General features: G+C 39.7%; 1 protein-coding gene and 1 long non-coding RNA gene across 6 annotated transcripts; one reads left to right on the forward strand and one right to left on the reverse strand.

The window, feature by feature from the left end:
- Positions 1-329: 329 nt before the first annotated feature.
- On the reverse strand, positions 330-1576 carry LOC112220846. Its single transcript, XR_002948936.2, has 2 exons — positions 1385-1576; positions 330-835 (listed from the first exon to the last, which is right to left on the reverse strand). It is a non-coding gene; the product is annotated as an uncharacterized LOC112220846 (long non-coding RNA).
- Positions 1577-3624: 2048 nt separating this feature from the next.
- LOC112221127 (NXPE family member 3-like) lies at positions 3625-24481 on the forward strand. Of its 5 annotated transcripts, none has more exons than XM_024383257.2 (6): positions 3625-3707; positions 18818-18894; positions 20912-21681; positions 22329-22396; positions 23282-23488; positions 23745-24481. In XM_024383257.2, the coding sequence occupies exons 1-6, from the start codon at positions 3698-3700 to the stop codon at positions 24275-24277; spliced, it is 1665 nt and encodes a 554-aa protein (XP_024239025.1). In that variant the 5' UTR covers positions 3625-3697; the 3' UTR covers positions 24278-24481. The 5 variants fall into 5 exon arrangements, with proteins under 5 accessions (XP_024239025.1, XP_024239028.1, XP_024238524.1 ...); XM_024383260.2 differs by lacking the exon at positions 3625-3707 and adding an exon at positions 6699-6776; XM_024382756.2 differs by lacking the exon at positions 3625-3707 and adding an exon at positions 6891-7011.
- The last annotated feature ends 168 nt before the right edge of the window (positions 24482-24649 follow it).

Consider the following 24649-nt stretch of genomic DNA (forward strand, 5'->3'; position numbering starts at 1 on the left):
GATTGCAGCCATAACAAGTTAACACTCTGCTCTCCTGCACCTGACTTCGCCTCCTGTACACACCCCTGCCAATCAAGCTGCTTTCCACTATTAAATATTGAGCCGTTCTGGATCAGACAAGGATTACTTAACTATTTTATCTACAGTAAAGTTTGTTGCAATTTTTAAAGGTATTTCACATTTTTGTTGATCATCCCCCATTTGAAGTAATTTCTCTATTTGCTATAATGTACAATTGTATAATGGTTCCATTTAATTTTAATCATTTTTCCTAAATGTATGATTGTGATATTTACTGTAACCCATGAAACAAACAATAAGATAGCATACCTTCTTAAACATTGTATTTAATGTAGGTTAATTACGTTCAACAGTATTTCTTCAGTTCCAGCAGCGTGATTATAGCTGTAACTCACCAGCATGTACCAGTAGGACTGTGTAGGATCATCAAATCACTTTATCATTAAACATAGTCTGATTCATGTTATTTAAAAAAAAAAATTAAAGTTGATTTATACAATTGTCATCAAAGTTCAACTCTTTGAAATGGACTAATTAAACATACTGCACATGCATTCACACTTAATTTCAGAAATAAAAGAAACAAGAAAGCACAAGCCACACTGTATACATGATTGGTTAGTAACACCCCTTTAAACTAAAGAAAACAAACTAATGTATGTAAAAAAAAAGATTGCTTGTTTCTGTCAGGTTGCAACTTAAAATGGTTGACCGATTGGATGCTCCCCCTGTTCTTTCATTTCTTTCTTCTGGTTCCAGTTGTCTTGGTCATAAAGGTCACTGCAGTGTATTGGGGCCAGTCACCACTGAATCCCTGAGAAGGAACATGGAGAGAAAAATCAGCAATTCCTGAGATGAGTGAATCACTCATCTTAATTATAGAATTGATGTTAATCATTAAGATAGTAGTCACATACTTAAAAAAAATATTAACCCCATCCAGCCACCCCCCCAGCATAACAGTATGGTGCCTGCATAACAGTATGGTGCCGGCATAACAACATGTTGGGAGTGTGTGAGCAAGTTAACACAATGTCAGATGTTACAAATCCCTTTTGGCCTGACAGCTTAAGAGGGGTGGTAACTAGACCCGTAACATAACTCATGGTGAAAAAGAGAGAACGAAATAACCACAGACAACTAAATCACCGTCAAACACTCATGGTTTATTGGAAAACACACGGTAAGCTAGACTAGCCTACTTCACCAACAGCTAACTAGCCCAAAATACAGTGAGTGATCTGACCAGTTCTAACTAGTGTTTTTATACAAAGTATTCCTACGGGTAATGTATGCCCATGGGTGACTTGTCTTGGTTCCCCCTTTTCCCACCATCAAACACCATAACACAAACAATACTCACAGATGGGTACAAAGTGATCTGGAGATGCTAAAACAAACAGAACTACCGAGAGATTGAGACACAAAGAGATCGAGCTTTAGAGGAAACATGGGACAGGGTTTTTAAACCAAGGGACATGGGATGTGATAGGGTAATGGAAATAGGAGGTGTGTCTTCTGATTGATGATTGATTGGTGACTGATTGGGGAGTGATGATTGCCACCTGTGAGGAGAGAAGGAGAGAAAAGAACACAGGATACGCACACACAGCATACCTGTATCCGTAACATCAGAGATACATAAAGATAAACAGGAAATTAGAGCACTTGACTTGTAACCAGCTCACTCTTTGAATAGCTGCTCTGAGCTTATTGTCTCTAGACTGGTTGCTGAGAACACTAATAAATCAAACAAACATTGATTAGACTACAGGAAAATATTCAAACAAGTCAGTCTTTTTCCTAACTAAATTGTGTACGTAGGAAGCATGTTATTTTTAAAACGAAATGGTCCAACTTTGAATAGCCTCCCAACATGATTTGTATAAATATAATTAAATGATTTAATTGTTTAAAATTCAATGTTTCATGTAGTCAAGAAAATGGCAAATTTTAGCACCAGTTATTTAATTATGGCAAAAGTTATTAAATTCCAGCACCAGTTTAATACTCACCGTTTGTTTCCTTTTGACTTGAGTGGATGAAGAACAGTAACACAGCATTCAACATCAATGCTCCACACAGACCAATACCAACTGGAACCAGTGCATTACAGTCCATCCCAACTACAAATACATGGGGAACACAATAACAATACAATGAAAACAGCTTTTTATGATCTAATAACAAAATAATTAACAATAGGAACTTCTTTGTCCATGTCACGATCTTCGTAAGCATACTCAGATCAAACTCAGCGTGATATGGGCTCCACATTTTTTATTATAAGTGAACCGCACAATAAAACAACAAAGAATAAGCTAAACGTGATGTTCTGGAGTGCTCACAGGTACCAATACAAAAACAAGATCCCACAAAACACAGTGGGGAAAGGGCTGCCTAAATATGATCCCAAATCAGAGACAACGATAAACAGCTACCTCTGATTGGAAACCATACCAGGCCAACATAGAAATAAAACAACCTTGATTACTCACCCTAGTCACACCCTGACCTAACCAAAATAGAGAATAAAAAGGCTCTCTATGGTCAGGGCGTGACAGTCCAACCTTTTTAAAGGCTGCATTGTAAGTTCCATATATCTTAGTAGGCATTTTAATTGATTGTTGACCTCAGTTTGTTATTATGGTGCAATGTTAATCAGTTCTAAGGTTACAAGGCTTCTTCCCATCTGATCCTTTACATTAATAGTGTTCATAAAAGTACATTTGGCATCCAGTTTTGTTCCGTTGCCGACCAGGATCTCACCACATGTGGCCACAGCACAGTAGTAAGTCACAGCATCAGAGGGGCTGAGGTTGTTCTTGGAGAGGCTGAAGACACTAGCTATGTGTAGGAGAGGGAGTCTCAGGGCTCTTCTTACACTGTTAATGAATCCTGGATGGGATTCTCCTGATCTGGCTCTGAACCAGCACACACTGTGTTCTCCTGTACAGGTCTCAGAGAGTACTGTACACTGTAGAGTCACAGAGTGTCCTGGATGGACTGGGTCAGACACTGGCCTCTGCACCACGGTATGGTAGTGTGACCTTTGGTGATTCTTACCTAAATGGGATAGATGTTTCGATTCTCTAATATATCACATGCTTCACAAAGATTCTAAGAGTTCAGTTTTGTCAGCTAATTGTATACATTAATGAGGGTTTTTCTTTTGTAATAACACATGTGTATGCTACTACTGGCATTCAAACAATTCACACATCACAGTGGGTACGATGCGAGCTGTGTGAATAACATGTAAATGTACTAATGTTAATAGTATTTAGATACTATGATTACCTTTTAATAGTAAAAGAGTCCCATTGATAAAGTTGACTTCATAGGCTGTTCTCACTGCACAATAGTAAACGGCTTCATCTGTTGGGTCCGTGTTTGTAATAGCAAGTCGATACATCCCATCAGCATCAGCCTTCTCCACATTGAAACGCGAATGGTTAAAGTTCTTGTGCCATACAGTCTGTAGAAAAGGCCCATGGAGTTGGTGGAATAATCCTTTAATTCATTGCCATTTACTCAGCTGGGCCAGGGGCGCTTTAATTAGGTCAGGTGGAAATGTCCGACAGATCTCAACTCCACAAAAGGAGAAAATTGCCATCGCCTGATCTCGCTGCTTTCTCTTCCTTAACTCCATCTGATCCAGAAGTTCTGTGCGTCCATGAAGCCACGTAAGTCCACCGACTATGTTAACTTTCATCTGAATTATCTGTGGCGAGTGGGCCATTCAGTTATTGTTAATAGTTATTGCGGCTTGGAGCGCAGCTTCAAACATATTGTGTAATGTGAATTGTCAATGATCACGGCCCTACGGATCCTCATAGGCCAATTATGCAATCGATATGGTTCATGTGTATTGAAATTAATTATATGTACACACGAAGACAATTGAAAGAGTGAAATGATAAACGTCATTGTTTGCTAACTGATTGACTTTGATCATGGGGATTATAGATTGTATCACCATTCACTGTTTGTAATCTTTCATAATTTATGATAAATAGTTACGAGCCTAAATGACTCGCTGATGATTACTATTGACTTCTTAATGAACTGGACTGTTGCATTCCCTAAATTATGTTAATAATGAATGGTATGATTTGATCTTTGATTATGAATTTGATTGGATACATGTTATTTGTTTCCTTTGTGATGCAGCACAGACTACTCAGTATATATACCACTTTGTTTAAAGGAATTCCTGCCTCAGTCGCATACATTCCTCTGTCACCTGACACGTGACCACCTGTTCACCTTCACTGTCAGTCATCCTACCTGTCCAGCTACCCACACAGATTCCACTAATCTTTCAAGGCATAAAGATACCTGGTGAATAAATGAGTGGAACCGGACTTAATGAAAAATGGTAACATTTAACGTATGGAGCGTTTTTCTAAGATTAGTTTGATTATTTACTCTGCTCATCCATTGAAGGTATTGTAACTGTTCGGGCTTTTATTAACCACCCAGATGAATCAATTATCAAAGTACGCCATAGCCTAATTTTACATGGTATAATAGAAATCAGTAGGCCTACCTCTTTATATTTTTGATACCTACAATTTTCATTATTTGTTGGTCTTGTTAACCTAAAAAGTGAATGTAGCCTACATTAGACATTAGACAATCATTTGAATGTAGCTACGTTGGGCACGTTATGTCACGGTGTAACTAACGTTCCACTTCACATTTAATCTTAAATGCCTACTGCTTGCAAAATGAACATTCAACTATACAAATAATGTTTATTTGCAGGTTAAATGCCTGAATTGCTTCGCCTTACTTTTGTGGTTGTCTGGGCAAGTTTAACCATCCAATTGTTTCGATCTACAGGAGTGCACGTTTCACCATGGCACGGACCGTGGCGATACGTTGGCACATTATAATTATTAGAATATGACAAACATTACTAAATTATTGCATTATATCTGTTCGTGCTTTTACGGGCTACCGGAGACATGAAACCTGCGCAATTGGCCTAAATGGGTAATGGGAACACTTCGATCACATTATTATTATTCGACACTAGTTTTTTTTTTACAAATATAAGGGCTCTGAAAGTGTTACAATTGTAATCAATCAAGAGCGTTGAAATCATACCTTGAAAGAACTGTCTCGCCTATAATGATATCAGAGCTGTATATATAGCACATCAGTCAATCAGCCACTGAAATAGCCGCCTAGCTAACATTTAAATTATTTTCAATCACCATATTTGTCACTTTCGTCCTAAATAGGCCTGTATGTTCACCTACAATTTAATTGATGAATGATTTGTCTGTATTTTATTGCACCGATAAAAAACAACTATTGCGACACAAAAATGGCTAAATGGAAATGCACCGTAGATGACTGGCAATTGTGGAATAACATTTTCTACGTGCGACTTTTCTAAATGTCGTCAAAACAAATCAATGGACAAGTTCATGGAAACTTATTTTTTTTCGAGTAATTTAATATTATTGCAAAATAACAATTATAGTGGCTTAGTCTTCACTAAAGCAGTGTCATTATCAGACCTATATGAATATTAGGTTAATATATCTAATGCATCATTGTTTTCATTATTATAATTATTTACTTCAGTAGGCCTATATGAATTGTCACTCATGGTTGTTCAGCCCATATGCATAAGAGCCAACAGTGACCGTTTTGAAGGTATTTCGTACACTTTGTATTTTGGTGATCAATAAGGAAAAACACCACTCTTGGATTGAGAACTAATTTTAATAAGAACAAACTCTCGGATAGCCTGTAAACACCTTTGGATTATTTGCTGACTATTTATGATGCTCTAGTTTGATTATAACTACAGCTTTTGACTGTCAGAAGTAGGACGCTTTGGCTGTAACACATGGCAAATAGTCATGTGCTATTTATGCAGTTGTGAAAGCCCCATAGTTGGTGCAAGATTGCAATCTTCAGAGGGACCTACTCTGTTTACGCTATTTTACAGGGTAATTTAATTATGTATAGATATAATCCATATAGCCTGTATTCAAACAAACCCAGCATAAAGTGTTTGAACATCATCTGTCATTATGACATGGTCGTTGCCTACTAGAATGCAAGTCTGAACGAGCCTTTTTGAAGTGCAAATGCATTACAGCTATGCTGGAGTGGCAAGGACATATCCCAACATGCACCAGCTGCAGCACAGCCTGCCCAATAGGATACATTTACAGAGACCTCATTCCTTGCTTCAGGTAGAAGTGTCTGAGTATTTATTCCTGTCAACAGTGTTGGGGAGTAACTGATTACATGTACGTATAATACGATTGCAAACAACCTGAAACTGTAATCACTTACTATACCTGCACAAATATTGTAATCCGGTGACTGATACTTTTGAAAAATAGATTATTACTTTTTGGATTATTTTAAAGGCCCAGTGCAGTCAAACTTGATTTCATGTGTGTTATATTTATTTCCACACTATGAGGTTGGAATAATACTGTGAAATTGTGAAAATGATGATAATACCCATTTAGTGTAAGAGCTGTTTGAAAGGACCACCTGCAATGTCAGCCTGTTGTGGAATGGAGTGTTGGCCTGCCTGGTGACATCACTAGGCAATTAGAAAGAGCGCTCCAAACCTCTCTGCCAATAACAGCTAGTTTTCCCCACTCAGACCACTCCCAGACAGTCCTAGCAAACTTATCTTGAGAAATTGCTCTTTGCTAAGAAGCTATTTTAATGTTTTTTAATCAACGATTTTAATTGAAAAGAATCATCGTAAGGTACTTAACAATTACATTTTTCCCAGAAATTATTAGATAATGAGATTAAAACCGCTTCATTGGACCTTTTTTAAATTCAGCTACAGTCATAGGGTGGATAGCTGTAGGTTGGTACACTCTTTTGGGTGGGGAGAGATCATAAATGACTGACCATTCAGCACCGTCTACGAGTGCGTCAAGAGGGTGTTTTTGTGGAGTAGCGCTTGTTGTAAGGTAGCCTATGACCTTTGCGTCAGTAAGTACAAAATATTTTCAAAATAATACCTGGTGAATAAATGAGACTTGAGTGTATGGAGAATATTATTTCATATCCGTTTTGTAGGTTAGGCTACGAGACCATGAAAAATGGTAACATTTAACATATGATCTGGAGCGTTTTCCTAAGATTAGTTTGATTATTTACACTGCTTAACCATTGAAGAAAGTATTGTAACGGTTTCGGCTTATTAACCACCCAGATTAATCAAGTATCAAAATACGCATTAGCCTAATTTTACATGGTATAATAGAAATCAGTAGGCCTACCTCGTATATATTTTTGATACCTACAATTTTCATTATTTGTTGGTCTTGTTAACCTAAAGTGAATGTAGCCTACATTAGACATATTTCCATCGAAACGGGTTTATTCGACAAAAGCAATGTCACAATCATTACAAGGTCTAATAGAAGCGGCAGATACAGGAGAAACTTAAAGATCGGAAAGATTTGTATTCGTTCCACAGGGTGACTTTTTGTTTTGTAGCACTTTCTTTATTGCGACTAACGGAAACGGTGTTTTTCGAAAAAAAATGGTCATTGCCGAATCATTTTGAAGGTAGCTACGTTGGGCACTTTATGCCACGGTGTAACTAACGTTTCACTTCACATTTATTTTTAAATGCCTACTGCTTGCAAAATAAACATTCAACTATGCAAATAATGTGTATTTGCAGGACAAGGATTGTTCAGACTTTCAAGAATGCCTGAATTGCTTCGCCTTACTTTTGTGGTTGTCTGGCAAGTTTAACCATCCAATTGTTTCCGATCTACGGGAGTGCACGTTTCACCATGGCACGGACCATGGCGATACGTTGGCACATTATAATTATGAGAATATTGCAAACATTACTGAATTCTTGCATTATATCTGTTCTGGCTTTTACGGGCTACCGTAGACATGAAACTGCGCAATTGGCCTAAATGGGTAATGGGAACACTTCAATCGCCTCATTATTATTCGACACTATTTTTTTGCTAATATAAGGGCTCTGAAAGTGTTACAATTGTAATCAATCAAGAGCTTTGAAATCATACCTTGAAATAACTCATCTGTAATGATATCAGAGCTGTATATAGCATCAGTCAATCAGCCACTGAAATAGCCACCTAGCTAACATTTAAATTATTTTCAATCACCATATTTGTCACTTTCGTCCTAAATAGGCCTGTATGTTCACCTGCAATTTAATTGATGAATGAATTGTCTATTTTATTGCACCGATAAAAGAGAGCCATTGCGACACAAGATGGTTAAATGGAAATGCACCGTAGCTGGCTGGCAATTGTCGAATATTTTTCTATACGACTTTTCTAAATGTCGTCAAAACAAAATCACTGGACAAGTTCATTGAAACATAGCAAACGACTTTCCTTTTCCGAATATATAGACTACTCTGTCCTTTACTTTTTTTGTACCAGATTGTCGATGTTTCCCCATGCAGGAAATATCATGTGTTAAGTTATTTATTACATTATTGCAAAATAACAATTATGGTGGCTTAGTCTTCGCTAAAGCAGTGCCATTATCAGACCTATATGAATATTAGGTTAATGTATGTAATGCATCATTATATTTTCATTATTGTTATTATTTACTTCAGTAGGCCTATATGGATTGTCAATCATGGTTGTTCAGCCCATATACAAAAGAGCATAAGAGCCTATAGTGACAATTTTGAAGTTAGTTCGTACACTTTGTATTTTGGTGATCAATAAGGCAAAATATCACTCTTGGATTGAAAAATCCTTTAAATAGGAACAAACTCGCAGATAGCCTATTAACACCTTTTGATTATTTGCTGACTATTTATGATGCTCTAGTTTGATTTAACGACAGCGTTTGACTGTCAGAAGTAGGACGCTTTGGCTGTAACACATGTCAAAGCGTCATGTATTCAAACAAATCCAGCATAAAGTGTTTGAACATGATCTTTCATTATGACATGGTCGTTGCCGACTAGAAAGCAAGTTTGAACGAGTCTTTTTGAAGTGCAAATGCGTTACAGCTATGCTGGAGTGGCAAGGACACATCCCAACATGCACCAGCTGCAGCACAGCCTTCCCAATAGGCTACATTTACAGAGACCTCATTACTTGCTTCAGGTAGACGTGGCTGAGTATTTATTCCTGTCAACAGTGTTGGAGTAACTGGTTTAACGTATGTATAATTTGTTTGCAAAAACCCTGAAACTGTAATCAAGTACTTTACCAGCAAAATGAATGTAATCAGGTGATGTATACTTTTGAAAAAATAGATTAATCATTGGATTACTTTAAAAACCCAGTGCATCAACTTGATTCGTCTGTGTTTAATGTACACCGCAGTTCGAAAGTTTGGGGTCACTTAAAGTTCCTTGTTTTTGAAAGACAATGTTTTTTTGTCCATTAAAATAACATCAAATTGATCTGAAATACAGTGTAGACATTGTTAATGTTGTAAATGACTATTGTAGCTGGAAACCACAGATTTGTTATGGAATATCTACATAGGCATACAGGGGCCCATTATCAGCAACCATCACTCCTGTTTCCAATGGAATTTGTGTTAGCTAATCCAAGTTTATTATTTTTAAAGGCTAATTGATCATTAGAAAACCCTTTTTGCAATTATGTTATCACAGCTGAACTGTTATTCTGCTTAAAGAAGCAATAAAACTGGCCTTCTTTAGACTAGTTGAGTATCTGGAGCATCAGCATTTGTGGGTTCGATTACAGGCTCAAAATAGCCAGAAACAAATAACTTTCTTCTGAAACTCGTCAGTCTACTCTTGTTCTGAGAAATGAAGGCTGCCAAGAAACTGAAGATCTCGTACAACCCTATGTAATACTCCCTTCATAGAATTGCGCAAGCTGGCCCTAACCAGACTAGAAAGAAGAGTGGGAGGCCCCGGTGCACAATTGAGCAAGAGGACAAGGACATTAGTGTGTCTAGTTTGAGAACCAGATGCCTCACAAGTCCTCAACTGGCAGCATCATTAAATGGTACCCACAACACCGGTCTCAACGTCAACAGTGAAGAGGCGACTCCGGAATGCTGGCCTTCTAGGCAGCTCGTATAAATGTCGATAAATACAATTGTTGGACATGGAAATATAGATATACCTCTCCTTAATGCAACCGCTGTGTCAGATTTTTAAACTTTACGGAAAAAGCAAACCATAAATCAATAATCTGAGACTGCGCTCAGAAAAAAATAAAATTATCCACTATGTTGGAGTCAACAGAAATCAGAAATAACATTATAAATATTCCCTTACCTTTGATCTTCATCAGAATGCACTGCCAGGAATCCTAATTCCACAATAAATGTTTGTTTGATAATGTCCATTTATGTCCAAGTAGCTACTTTTGTTCGCGCGTTTAGTACACAAATCCAAATGCTCGTGCAGGTCCAGCTGAAAGTCGGACGAAAACTTCAAAGTTATATTACAGGTCGAAGAAACTTGTCAAACTAAGTATAGAATCAATCTTTAGGATGTTGATATCATAAATCTTCAATAATGTTCCAACCGGAGAATTCCATTGTCTGTAGAGAAGCAATGGAACACAGGTCACTATCATGTGAAATGCGCATGACCAGGACCTGGCTCTCTGCCAGATGAGTGACTCAAACAGCTCCCATCCGGCTCCACATTACAGAAGCCTCATTCAAGTTTCTAAAGATGGTTGACATCTAGTGGAAGACTTAGGAAGTGCAACATAATCAATATCCCACTGTGTATTCAATAGGGGCTGGGTTGAAAATCGACCAACCTCAGATTTCCCACTTCCTGTTTGGATTTCTTCTCAGGCTTTTGCCTGCCATATGAGTTGTTATACTCAAACATCGTTCAAACAGTTTTAGAAACTTCAGAGTGGTTTCTAATCAATACTACTAATAATATGCATATATTAGCAACTGTGACTGAGGAGCAGGCCTGTTTACTCTGGGCACCTTTCATCCAAGCTACTCAATACGGGTACTTACGCTCATAGCATAGCATTCAGTAGACCCCCCCCCCCACCCACTGGCTTTCCTCAGAAATTCTACAGGGGTGGTTCTCTCCAGACCAGTTTCTGGATGCCATTGAACGTCGCACACATGCTTCTCTCCCGCACCAGTCCTGCCTATAGCTATTAATGGTATATATGTATCTTGTTACACAATTGGTATGGAATTAACCCAACAGTGCGGGCTATTCCTATATTAGATTCCTCACCCACGGGGGCACCAATATGTCGTGACGTTGTATTAGTTAATGTGACGACTGTTGCTCATCGAATGATTACAAATGTCTAATTACGTGATTAACTGAATCAAGCAGTTATTTACTCATTAACCTGGGGCACCATGGGAAAACTAGTTTTATTGAGTTTCTATTTCCCAAATTAACTCAAAGAATATCAGAATATCGATTTTACAACAGCCGCTAATTAACCAGTTGCCTCTGACAGTCTCGTTCTGAAAGTCGTTTAGCCCGTGAATCTGCACGGACCCGGGTCCCACTAATGAATTCATACCACACCAATCTTAACTGAATATTTATTTACTGAAAGCTAAAATGATGATGATGATGATGATAAAAGATACACATAGACAAAACACATTATAGGCTATTGATTAGAACTTAGTATAACGGGCCAACACACTATGGGGCGTGTTACCCAAAATGGGAATTTCAAAAGAGGGAGGAAAACAAAAAGTACACAAGATAAATGTACATTTGGGTGAATTTGTCAGCTATGCTATTCTAACCCTAGCCTTGCCTCAAACTGTCGCTCTTATGGGTCAGAATACAATGATGTAATTACGTGGTGATCTCCGCTGTGGCTGACAGAAAACCATTGTTCCAAAGTCCCTTTATTTCATGTTTAATTTTCTGAGGCTGGTTCTTCATAGTGACAGGACAAAGGATTTTGTCTATGGCCTGAGATTTACCAGGGGCGTGAGGGGTCATAAAACCCCCACATCTTCAGAACCCTAGATCTCTCCTCTGTTGGGGTTGAGAGAGAATCTGTAGGGTTGTGGTCTCCTGTAACCTGACCTGATCAAGACAGTCATGACAACAGTTTGTGTATCAAGAATGGTCGACCACCACCCAAAGGATATCCAGAAAACTGTGGGAAGCATTGGAGTCAACATGGGCTAGCAATCATGTGGGACGCTTTCGACACCTTGTAAAGTTATTGCCCCAACAAATCGAAGCGGTTCTGAAGGCAAAAGGGAATGCAACTCCATATTAGGAAGGTGTGCCTTATGGTTTGTACACTTAGTGTATAGTAGTATGTTTATAATTCTTACCGGTTCAGTGTAACCATTATTTTCTGGGCCGCCATCTCATCATCAACTGTTTTCTCCCAGAGGATGTCGATGTTGTTGCCAGAATGTTGAATGGGTTTGGTTAAATACATTTGAAGTCAGACGTTTATATACATGTAAAATCAGTTTTTCCACAATTCCTGACATTTAACCCTAGTAAAGATTCCCTGTCGTAGGTCAGTTAATGATCTTTAATAATATTTTAAGAATGAAATGTCAGAATAATTGTAGATTTATTTCAGCTTATTTCTTTCATCACATTCCTAGTGGGTCAGAAGTTTACATACACTCAATTAGTATTTGGTAGCAATGCCTTTAAATTGTTTAACTTGTTATGGCTGCAGTCCCCCTATCGGGATAAGTGTCATCAACAACCGCTAAAATAGCATAGCGCTACATTCAATAAATATTTATATTCATGAAATCACATGTGCAATATAGGAAAACACAGCTTAGCCTTTTGTTAATCCACCTGTCATGTCAGATTTTGAAATTAAACTTAAACGCTTGGATTGCTTTCGCTGTAAAGCATATCGATCGCACGACAAAACATTAAGTACTTAGCATCAGGAAGCTTGGTCACACAAATCAGAAAAGCAATCAAATTAATCGTTTACCTTTGATCTTCGGATGTTTTCACTCACGAGACTCCCAGTAACACAACAAATGTTCCTTTTGTTCCATAAAGATTATTTTTATATCCAAAATACCTCCGTTTGTTACTTTGAGAAATCCACAGGAAAGAGCGGTCACGACAACGCAGACAAATTTTTAACTGTTTCCATAATGTCCACAGAAACATGTCAAACGTTTTTCATAATCAATCCTCAGGTTGTTTTTAAAATATATAATCGATAATATATCAACCGCAAATGTCTTTCACAGTAGGAGAGGGAAAGCAATAGCTGTCCAAATTCTGTTGCGTGAGCAAAACTCATGTGACCATTTTTATTTTTCAAAATAAAAGCCTGAAACTGTCTGAAGACTGACACCTTGAAGAAGCGATAGGTAAAGGAATCTGGTTCATATCCCTTTAAATCCAGCAAAGGGAGGCGTTGGAACATGGAGTTTTCAAAATAGAAGCCATTTCCTGTTTTGATTTTCCTCAGGGTTTCGCCTGTAATATCAGTTCTGTTATACTCACAGACTATTTTGACAGTTTTGGAAACTTTAGTGTTTTCTATCCAATACTAATAATAATATGCATATCTTAGCAACTGAGACAGGAGCTGGCTGTTTACAATGGGCACCTTTTTCATCCAAGCTACTCAATACTGCCCCTGCAGCCATAAAAAGTTAACTTGTGTCAAACATTTCGGGTACCCTTCCACAAGCTTCCCACAATAATTTGGGTGAATTTTGGCCCATTCCTCCTGACAGAGCTGGTGTAACTGAATCAGATTTGTAGGCCTCCTTGCTCGCACATGCTGTTTCAGTTCTGCCCACAAATTTTCTATAGAATTGAGGTCAGGGCTTTGTTATGGCCACTCCAATACCTTGACTTTGTTGTACTTGACTTTGTTGTCTGCTAGCGGGACGCCTATCCTTAAAGTTTTAATTCTGTGTTCCCGGTCCAAAATGACCGCCCCATTACAGCTGTTTATAAAACCATAACACATATTATGACCTAATATTGTGTTAATATTTTTATCAACTTAAGTTCTTGTGAACATTGCACATTTTGAACTTCTATTTGCGGCCTGCAGGCCTCATTGACCTGAGCCCATTCATGATCTTTTTTTTATTACTTAAACGAGTTGTAAGGATTATTTTGACTAACAAATACTCAGATGAAACATATTGTGCTATTTATCACAGACTACTTTGTCAAGTTTAACAAGGACATTTGTTTTGAATCCATTTCACATGTTTAAATAGTGGCACAAAATAACATGTTTTCCCGGGCAAAACTGACAGGTATGATTTTATTAGTAAAGAAAGGACATAGGCCCAAAACTACACATGAGAACTTTACAATTTTACAAAATGAATGTCTGAACACATTAAAGAACAGTAACAATAACAGTATTACTAACAATAACAAAAACATTAACATGTTCCCAATCTGTAAATCAATGGTTACATTTTAAGTATTCTCATGCACATGTTGAACAATACGTGGTGGTTGTTGCATGTGCCTTGCAAATATATGCACTGCATTTATGGTACATAATGCTCGTTTTGACATCTTTTGGTGCACACAGATTGCACCTCTTCCTTTTGCTTCTTCTGTCTCTTGCGGCCATAGATCTTGCTTCTGGCCCTTGTATATCTCTCACCAATCCAGCAGAGGATGGTGTTCGAGGAAGGTGTTGACACCTTTGAATGAGGGCTGCCTCCATGGTTTTCCCCAACTCTTCTAGGAATAGTCTCCCCTTGAAGAATTTCCCCTGCTTCAAGCCTGGATTCACCTCGCTCCACACCACAAACACGTTGTAGACTGATACATCTAGGATATTGAAGAACACCTCCATTGTCCAACATACCGGCATCCTCTTACAAGAATATGTGCCAGTAACCTGCAAAAGTGCAACAATCACTAAATAAAAAATGAGTATGTACAAGTGATACTTCATGTCTTGCATAATAACGTGAGAAATTGCATCAGCGTTTAATTTATCACATCTAAAACATATTTACATATTCAAATGAATAGAATTGACTCCATGTTCACAATTGTTCAATGAGCATTTCACCAAACAACATGTCTTGTTTTTATGGTGCAGAAAAAGCAATCTGGTAGTAGAAAAAAAGTACATGAGAGAAAAAAAAGTTACAGGCCTTATCAAGGTTAATCCAGGACGGCGTTGGGTTTGTCCTCTCTGGTACTCATAGCGGCATCCCTGTGCATTGTTGTCATCAGGAGCACATTCTTATTTTTCTTTGGCCAGTAGGACACGAGTGTATCTGTGAAGGCAAATGTACAGGAAAAACGATCCCTGTCATTGGCAGTGAGTAAGGCAGGAAGCAACGCAGGCTTGTTCCTTCTGACCGTCCCGAACTTGGTAATATATTTTCGGAGCAGCTCCTGACCAAGAGCATATGAGGTGAAGAAAGTGTCACGTGATGTTGTTCCCCTGGAGACGTGCAGTCATTTCCAGGACCACCCGCTTCCCCTGGTTCCTTTCGGGAACACCGTCAACAGATTTCCCAGTGTAAACCTGCATGCTCCAGGCATAACTTGTCCTGGCATCACATGCTGCCCATATCTTTATTCCATATTTAGACAGTTTACTCATGTCCTGTTTGAATGGGCAGCGTTCCCTAAAAGTGACCAGATGCTTTTCCACTGTGATGTCTGGACTTGGGTTATAGATGAGTAGCAGGCTCTCCACCCACTTGTGCCAAACCTCTTTGATCACTGCCAGCTTGTCTTGTTGACGGCGGCCTCGTCTTGTATCACGATTGTCGACGCGAATCACCCGTGACAACACGTGAAATGTCTGGAGTGACATAGTGGCACGAATAATTGCCCGACCAGACTTTGCATCCCATAAACTGGTTGTAGATTTGTTTCTGGATCTGTACGCACCAGCCAAAATCAAGAGACCAATGTATGCTTGTATGTCTGTCCGGTCCACCACCTTATTTATTAAATACCTAAACAATCACACAGAATTACATATACACAGGATGGGGTCATACATTGATTACTAATTAGGTCATGCAAAACGACGTCTCTAGTTGACGGAACAGAAATGACGGCTGGTTACACAAGAAATGGGGTTGGGTGAAATGAAAGTGCGGGAAGACTGAGGAACAAAGGGTTTGGGGCTCTATCAGACCTTGAAGCCATGCTATCGTAAATAACCGTCCATTTGGAAAAGGATAATGCAAGAAATGTTTACTGTGAGCTGCACTTCAATAGGTTGGTCGTAGATGGAAGGCCGGGTTGCCCAGCAGGGCTCTCTTGTCCTCTGAATGTCTGGTGGTAGAGTGGATACATTGTAGTACCGTCGCCGTGTGGTAGAACAAACTTTGTCCGTCCTTTCTAAGCCCATGTTTACAGCTGCTGCTGCTAACTCAACGGCTAGGAAGTATCACTTTAGTGAATAAGAGTTCAAAGTTCATACCAAGTTGCCATATTATATGCTCATGCTATATTCTGGCTAGTATAGTTAATCATCTCTTCAACGTGTCGATCGTCACCTCCACGTTGAAATTCGCCCCTTAACTTTTGGACAGCAGCCCTCACGTCGTCTGGAGCATGATGCTAATTTCGTTAGGTTGTTGTCTCAGTTCTGAGACTACAACCAGCCCTTTTACCATCTGGACAGCCGTCATCGGGAACACAAATGTTACATTTTCGTAAAGGGCTTATGTAGTAGGGAGAGAAGGGCGTGTTTTCATAGCTCACAACTGTCTGATCACATGGGCGGGGCCACTGAGTTGAGGCTAGTTCACTTATGAAAACCAATTCTCTCATTTAGAAGCTAAAATTACATTTCATCTGTTCACAGTTTCATATTTAAATTGCACAACAATTCCATGTTAATCTGATAACTAATGTGTAGACTTTCCAAGAGTTTGTCCTATTATCAGTAAAAATGTCTCAGATGACAACTGATCTGATATCATATTGTTTAATACCAACGCATATTTTAAACTGGTTGGATTACCGAAATATGGTTCTGTTCACAACCCTTTTGATGTTACCCGACTCGCTGTATGTTAACAAAGAGTTTCCAAGAGTCACTCTGTAGTGTAGAGAGGAAAGGGGGAAAGGTATTTATGGAGGGTCATAAACTTCACAAAAAGGCCAACATGACAGGAGTACAAGGGCAAATTGAGTTATTGCACATGTGCACTTCAGAGAGAAGGCGTTCCCTGACGGAAATATGCAAGTACATGCCAGAACATGCCAATAGGATCTCGCTAACTCTTGCTTGGCTCTTGTCCACACCCTTGCTTGTTCTGCACACTATGCTTATTTTTCTCCCATTGGAAACACCGCTTATGAGATAGCAAAGATACTGGTAAGATGACGTTCGTGTCACTTGCTAGCTAGCAAATTTCAGCTTCCACAGTCATGTCAAACAAACATTGCACCTGGAATGACACACAAGCTGCATTTTTGTTTATTTGAGCATTGTTCTATTGGTATTTACTTGGATATGTCCGTAATGATGTTGAGGTCTGACAGCCAGACAGCAAGGCTTATATTAACCCCCTCTGTTACAAAACAAATAGTAGCCTTCAATATAAAGTTGTTTTTGATCAAATAAAAACCTGTCACTTTTGTGCTTTTACCTGTTTTTCGTGATATCCAATTGGTAGTTTCAGTCTTGTCCCATCGTTGCAACTCCCCATACAGTCTCGGGAGAGGCAAAGGTGGAGAGCCATGCGTCCTCCGAAACACGACCCTGCCAAGCCGCACTGCTTCTTGACAAACTGCTCCTTAACCCGGAAGCCAGCCACACCAATGTGTCGAAGGAAACACCGTACACCTGGCGACTGAAGTCTTCTTGCAGGTGCCCGGCCCGCCACAAGGAGTCGCTAGGACAAGGAAATCCGGCCAGACAAACCTTCCCCTAACCTGGACGACTCTGGGCATATTGTACACCACCTCATGGGTCTCCCGGTCACGGCAGGCTGTGACACAGCCTAGGATCGAACCCGGGTCAGTAGTGACACCTCAAGCATTGTGATGCAGTGACTTAGTACCGCTGCACCACTCGGGAGGCCCACTTTGACACTTTCACTGTTGTAATTACAGTTTCAGCTATTATGACATTAGCTCAAATCTAGGTTTTGCCTTTAGATATCGAGAAAATGAACAACAATAACATCATTCAGTTACCATGACCTTTATGAAGTATGAAACCTTTCTGCTTTAAGTGATTTTTGGATTACATAAATGCATCAAGATTTACAAAAACTTACGTTAGCTGATGATCTCCAAAGCTTGTGTTTACCTCAGACCTTATTTGTGGCATTTATCTAAACAATTCATTTCCCTATAGGCTTTGGCTAATGAGCCATGGCGGAGTTAGGGCCTACAATTACTATTGAGCCTCCAGATTGTGTCTATCTGCGTCTCCTCCAGTGCGAGCACGTGCTGCAGTATATAGCTTCATGCAGGCTAGCAACAACCGTTGAATTAGCAGCTCTCTATTTTCATCACGAACAAGAGTGGTAGGCTTTACCAAACAGAACTGAAAGTGTGACCAGACAAGCAGCAAGTTGACAAAACAATGAATGCAGTCAGCTAGATGGCTAACTTTAGCGTCCACCATCATGTGTTTCTCTCTAGCAGTGAACTTCTCTCCAGAGTCCGAGTAGAAAGCAAAGCATATTGTTGATTTGCCCCATCAATCCTGCTGAGAACTTGATAAATTCAGCTTCCCCTCTGAGAATAAACCAGACCTACATTATATCCATTCTATTAATTTACACATTTTCATTCAGATTGGTATAATTGTGACTGTTTATTATTACTGTGCTCAAGTTCACTTTGATGTTCTCTTTAATTTACCAACAGATATATGGAGGATGGGAAGACTGCTTCAGCTACTGATATTGGCTTTGATTCTATTGATCTGCATTTATCTTTTATTTGTAAGTTCTGAAATGGAACCCATGCCAAATGTATAGACAGCTTCAGATGTTAAGAATGGCATGCCATCCACAGGATCATTTTAAACATTTATTTTGTTTTTAATCATTTTGAAGCTATACATTGTTTACAACAGCATTATTGATACAAGATTATACAGTGCATTCTGAAAGTATTCAGATCCTTTCCCCCTTTCCACATTTTGTGACGTTACAGCCTTATTCTAAAATGGATTAAATAAAAATCCTCATGAATCTACACACAATGCCTCATAATATTTTAGAAAATTAATAAAATAAAACACAGAAATACCTTATTTATATACGTATTCAGACCCTTTGCTATGAGACTCGAAATTGAGCTCAGGTGTATCCTGTTTCCGTCGATCACCCTTGATGTTTCTTCAACTTGATTGGAGTCCACCTGTGGTAAAATCAATTGATTGGACATGATTTCGAAAGGCACACACCTGTCTTTATAAGGTCCCACAGTTGACAGTGTATGTCAGAGCAAAAACCAAGCCATGTTGTCGAAGGAATTGTCCGTAGAGCTCCGACAGGATTGTGTCGAGGCAAAGATCTGGGGAAGCCTACAAAAAAATATCTGCAGCATTGAAGGTCCCCAAGAACACAGTGGCATTCATTCTTAAATGGAAGAAGTTTGGAACCATCAAGACTCTTCCTAGAGCTGTCAGCCCGGCCAAACTGAGCAATCGGGGGAGAAGAGCCTTGGTCAGGGAGGTGACCAAGAACCCGATGGTCACTCTGAGAGAGCTCCAGTTCTGCTCCAGTTTTGCAGCACACCACCATTCGGGCCCTTATGATAAATTGGCCAGATGGAAGCCACTCCTCAATAAAAGGCATGACAGCCCGTTTGGAGTTGACTAAAAGGCACCTAAATACTCTCAGACCAGGAGAAACAGATTCTCTGGTCTGATGAAACCAAGATTGAACTCTTTGGCCTGAACGCCAAGCATCACGTCTCGAGGAAACTTGGCACCATCCCTAAGGTGGCAGGTAGCCTAGTGGTTAGAGTGTTGGGCCAGTAACCGAAAGATTTCTGGATTGAATCCCCAAGTTGACAAGGTAAAAATCTGTCATTCTGCCCCTCAAGGCAGTTAACCCACTGTTCCCCGGGAGGCCAACATTGTAAAAAATAATTTGTTCTTAACTGACTTTCCTAGCTAAATAAAGGTTCAATTAAAGCGTGGTGGCAGCATCGTGCGGTGGGGATGTTTTTCAGCTGCAGGGACTGGGAGACTAGTCGGTATTGAGGGAAAGATGAACGGAGCAAAGTAACGAGATCCTTGATGAAAACCTGCTCTAGAGCACTCAGGACCTCAGACTGGGGTGGAGGTTCACCTTCCAACTGGACAATGACCCTCAGCACACAGCCAAAACAACACAGGAGTGGCTTTGGGACAAGTCTCTGAGTGTCCTTGAGGAGCCAGAGCCCGGACTTGAACCCAATTGAACATCTCTGGAGAGAACTGAAAAATATCTGTGCAGCAATGCTCCCCATACAACCTGACAGAGCTTGAGAGAATCTGCAGAGAAGAATGGATAAACTCCCCAAATACAGGTGTGCCAAGCTTCTTGCCTCATACCCAAGAAGACTTGAGGCTGTAATCCCTGCCAAAGGTGCTCCAACAAAAGTACTGAGTAAAAAGTGTCTGAATACTTATGTAAATGTTATATTTCATTTTTTAGTTTTAATATATTTGCTAAAATTTCTAAACCCGTTTTTGCTTTGTCACTGAGGTATTGTCTGTGTAGATTGAGGGGGAAAAAACAATTTAATCAATTTTAGAATAAGGCTGTAACTTGTCAAAATGTGGAAAAGGTCCAGACGTCTGAATACTTCCCGAATGCACAGTGTTAGTGGTTTTGATGGGGTAAGACAGCTATACTAAGCTCGAGGTATTAAGGTACACTATGTGCCTCTAGGCTTTAGTCAATATAATGACTAGGCCAATAGTTTGTTTGGTGATAAACAGATTCTTTCATTGTCTCACTTTAGGTATGTCAATTCAACCAGTGCCTGCTGAATGTGTCACCATCCAATCATCTCAAATACAACCACACTAGCTTCACAAGTTGTAGTGGAATCAACGGGACATTTACACCAACCAATGACTCCTTAATAAGTAAAGAGGAATGGGAATCTCTGCTCAAAGAGCTACAATGGTCATTACCGCCTGTTGTCCTCTTATCCACAGATGAGGCCACAAACCCCACTAAGTGCTCATTCTCTGTTGTCAACCCCAATTCAAACCACACAATTGGAGGGTTTATAGATGTGATTTTGATAGCTAGAGATACTAAAAACAGGATCAAAACCTATGGAGGGGACTTTTTTCAGGCCAAGTTGTTTAACTCAGAACTTAAGGCCAGTACTTATGGAGCTGTAACAGACCACTTTAATGGCACCTACACTGCCCGTCTGGCCCTGCTTTGGCCCGGACCTGCCAAGGTGTCCATCCGCCTAGTACACTCTAGCGAGGCCGTGCAGGTACTGTGTAGGCAAAGGGAACAGGACCCAGATAAGGTCTACTTCCAAGGCTACTTTGAGGAGGGTGGCAAGCAGGAAACTGTGATGTGCAATGCCCAGAGAAGTCCTAGGCTGGTGGGGAATGATGCACAGTGTTGCTGTGAGTACAGAGAGCCAGTCACTGGGGAGACCTGGTTCTGTCGTCGGCCATCTTCCCTGCCTTGCCATGCTTTGACCTACCACAGCATGGGCGGTTACCAGGCAGTACTCTCCAAGGTGGAGATGACCCTTCTAAAGAGGTAGATACAGTGCCTTCAGAAAGTATTTATACCCCTTGACATATTCCACATTGTTTTGTTACAGCTTGAATTGAAAATGGATTTGTTTTCTGACCCATCTACACACAATACCCCATAATGACAAAGTGCATTAGCCTATGTTAGCTCAAATGTTTCGAGTGGGACCAATCAATCCTGTAGATGTTAATGATCATTTGTAATGTGTAATGTATTAGTTTGATTTGCTTGGAAGGTTTCCCATTTGTTGCTGAAAATGACTATGTAGAATTCTCTGTCATCTCAAGAATACAATGTTATGATGTCATTAAATTGTACGTCCCCATTTTGCTCACCACTATACAGTCAGATAACCATGACATAAAATGGGAATGTGTAGGAAATACCTAAATACAACACTATTTTAATTTTGGGGGAAATTTCCCTTATTGGAATTAGGTCAGACCAGCCCACATTCAATCGTTAGTGATTGAAACCATTATAAGATATATATATTTCTGGTGTGAAACATGAAAGTTTCTTGCAGCAAAGATGTTGAAACACATGGCACAGTAGCCAAGTAGTAAACAGTGCTAAGAACAAAATCTCAAAACACTTTTGGTTACAACGTTTGAAATGATTGTAAACTAACAGTTCCTCCTTCTCTGCAGTTCCATGAACATTATTGTACCAGGTGACGATTCAGCTATCGATGTCCAGCAACAGGACACTGAAATCCGTAAGTTGTTCCAAACTACTTCTCCTTTGCTAAACTTATGAACCAACAGCTAAGTCTGACATAGGCCTAGCTAATTGACTGCAACTCACAAGACTTTTGCAGAGACATCCGTGTGTTTCTCACAGCTTTGACTTTCAGAAAAAAAATTATGAAAACATAACCACAATGGTTGCTTCAAGGTGATGCTGTAACGGTTTTCTAGTGGTGATGAAGGAGAGTCGGACCAAACTGCAGCGTGTCGATTACGATCCATGTTTAATACAACAAAGAAAACACGAACACTACACAAAACAATAAACGAAACCGAAACAGCCTCTCTGGTGCAAACTAACAGAGAGTACACATAGGACACTAAGGACAATCACCCACGACAAACTCAAAGAATATGGCTGCCTAAATATGGTTCCCAATCAGAGACAACGATAAGCACCTGCCTCTGATTGAGAACCACTCCAGACAGCCATAGACCTTGCTAGACAACCCACTAAGCTACAATCCCAATACCACCACCAAAACCCCAAGACAAACACACCACAATTACAAAAACCCCATGCCACACCCTGGCCTGACCAAATACATAAAGATAAACACAAAATACTTTGACCAGGGCGTGACAGATGCCAGTACAATTTGTTTTGACGACATTACGCCAAAGTGAAAGCTTGTTTAACAATCATTTGAATTATTTATGTTCATAGATAATACTAAAAACATTTAAATTAATCACATGATTAGTTGTGGGATTATCACAATGAATGTCAAAATGAGGATATATAAAAACATTTCAAATAAATCATATACTTTAGCCTAACGCATATGATTAATTATTAACCCACTTATCTATTGTTCTAACATAGGCCTGAAAGTATTTTTTTCTCTCTCTAGGATCACAAACAAAATGTCGTCCTGGTTTTCACACCTCAGTACCAGCTGGATTCTACTTCCAGGATCACTGGACGTCCCTGGTGTGTGACTCAAAATCCTTTCCCTCAGCTAAACTGATATCTGGATGCCTGAAGGACAAACAGATCCTCATGATGGGTGACTCCACTCTCCGTCAGTGGTTCGACTACCTGGAAGAAACTGTGCCAAGTATGATATAGTTTGTAATCAGTTTATTATGTTAATGTTTGTAGTCAAGTCCATGTGTTCAAATGGGTTTACATGGGTTAATAAAGCTTTGGCCAGGCAATTATGCAACTGGTATTGTTGAATGCAAAGACACCCATGTAAGTCATGGTATACGGCAAAAGTGTAATAATAACTTTTATAACTTCTTTAATGCATATCCCAGCACATTGTTTGTCTGAATTAATATATTTGCATTAAACTTATGATCCTTCTGCAGCATTGAAACGCCTGAACCTTCACACATCAAGCAAATCGGGCCCCTTTGAGGCAGTCGACACCCAGTCCAACACCCGTATTATCTGGCGGGCCCATGGGATACCTATACGGACAAGCAAGACCCCCTGGGCTGACCTTCACTACATCGCCAGCGAGGTGGAGGGTATGGCAGGGGGTGCACACTCTGTAGTCGTCTTCACCATCTGGGCTCATTTCACCACGTACCCACTGGCTATGTACGCACACCGTCTGGTCGTCATCCGTAGGGCTGTGGCGTCGCTCCTAAGACGATCTCCCACTACTCTGGTAGTAATCAAGTCAGCCAACACGGGCTACAAGGATGTGTATGGCAGCGACTGGCTCTCCTGGCAGCTCGACATGGCACTCAGGGAAATATTCAGGGACTTGCCCGTGGTCCTCATCGACGTTTGGCAGATGACCTCCTGCCACTATTCTCCGGACAACATTCACCCGCCCTCTGTGGTGATCCAAAATGAAGTGGATCTCTTCCTGTCCTTTGTTTGTCCACAGTGAAAAATGTTGTAGTCATGCCTGGAATAACATTGTGCCTTACTGTATACAAAATGCTGTCTCCGAAAGGAATCTATAGTATATTGGAAAAGGGATTGTAATGTTGGGAAGAGAATTCCTTTAAAAACTGTTTGCCTTATTCAAAATGAATGTAAAGCTTTACATAACTGGCCTTATTTTAAAATAAAAACTATGAACACTCGTCAACTATGGCAAACCACAGAGCTCAATGTTTTCTTTACAACCATAATCCCCTCAACCTTTATCATTTCTGTTTCTCACACATTTCTGAGAATAGCATAACTATTAATATCCACAGAGAATCGATTCAAGAGAAGCGCTGATACCCAGTGCTCCTGGTTTGATTTTAAGCAC

Source organism: Oncorhynchus tshawytscha, linkage group LG21, assembly GCF_018296145.1.
Source record: "Oncorhynchus tshawytscha isolate Ot180627B linkage group LG21, Otsh_v2.0, whole genome shotgun sequence".
Classification (NCBI taxonomy): Eukaryota; Metazoa; Chordata; class Actinopteri; order Salmoniformes; family Salmonidae; genus Oncorhynchus; species Oncorhynchus tshawytscha.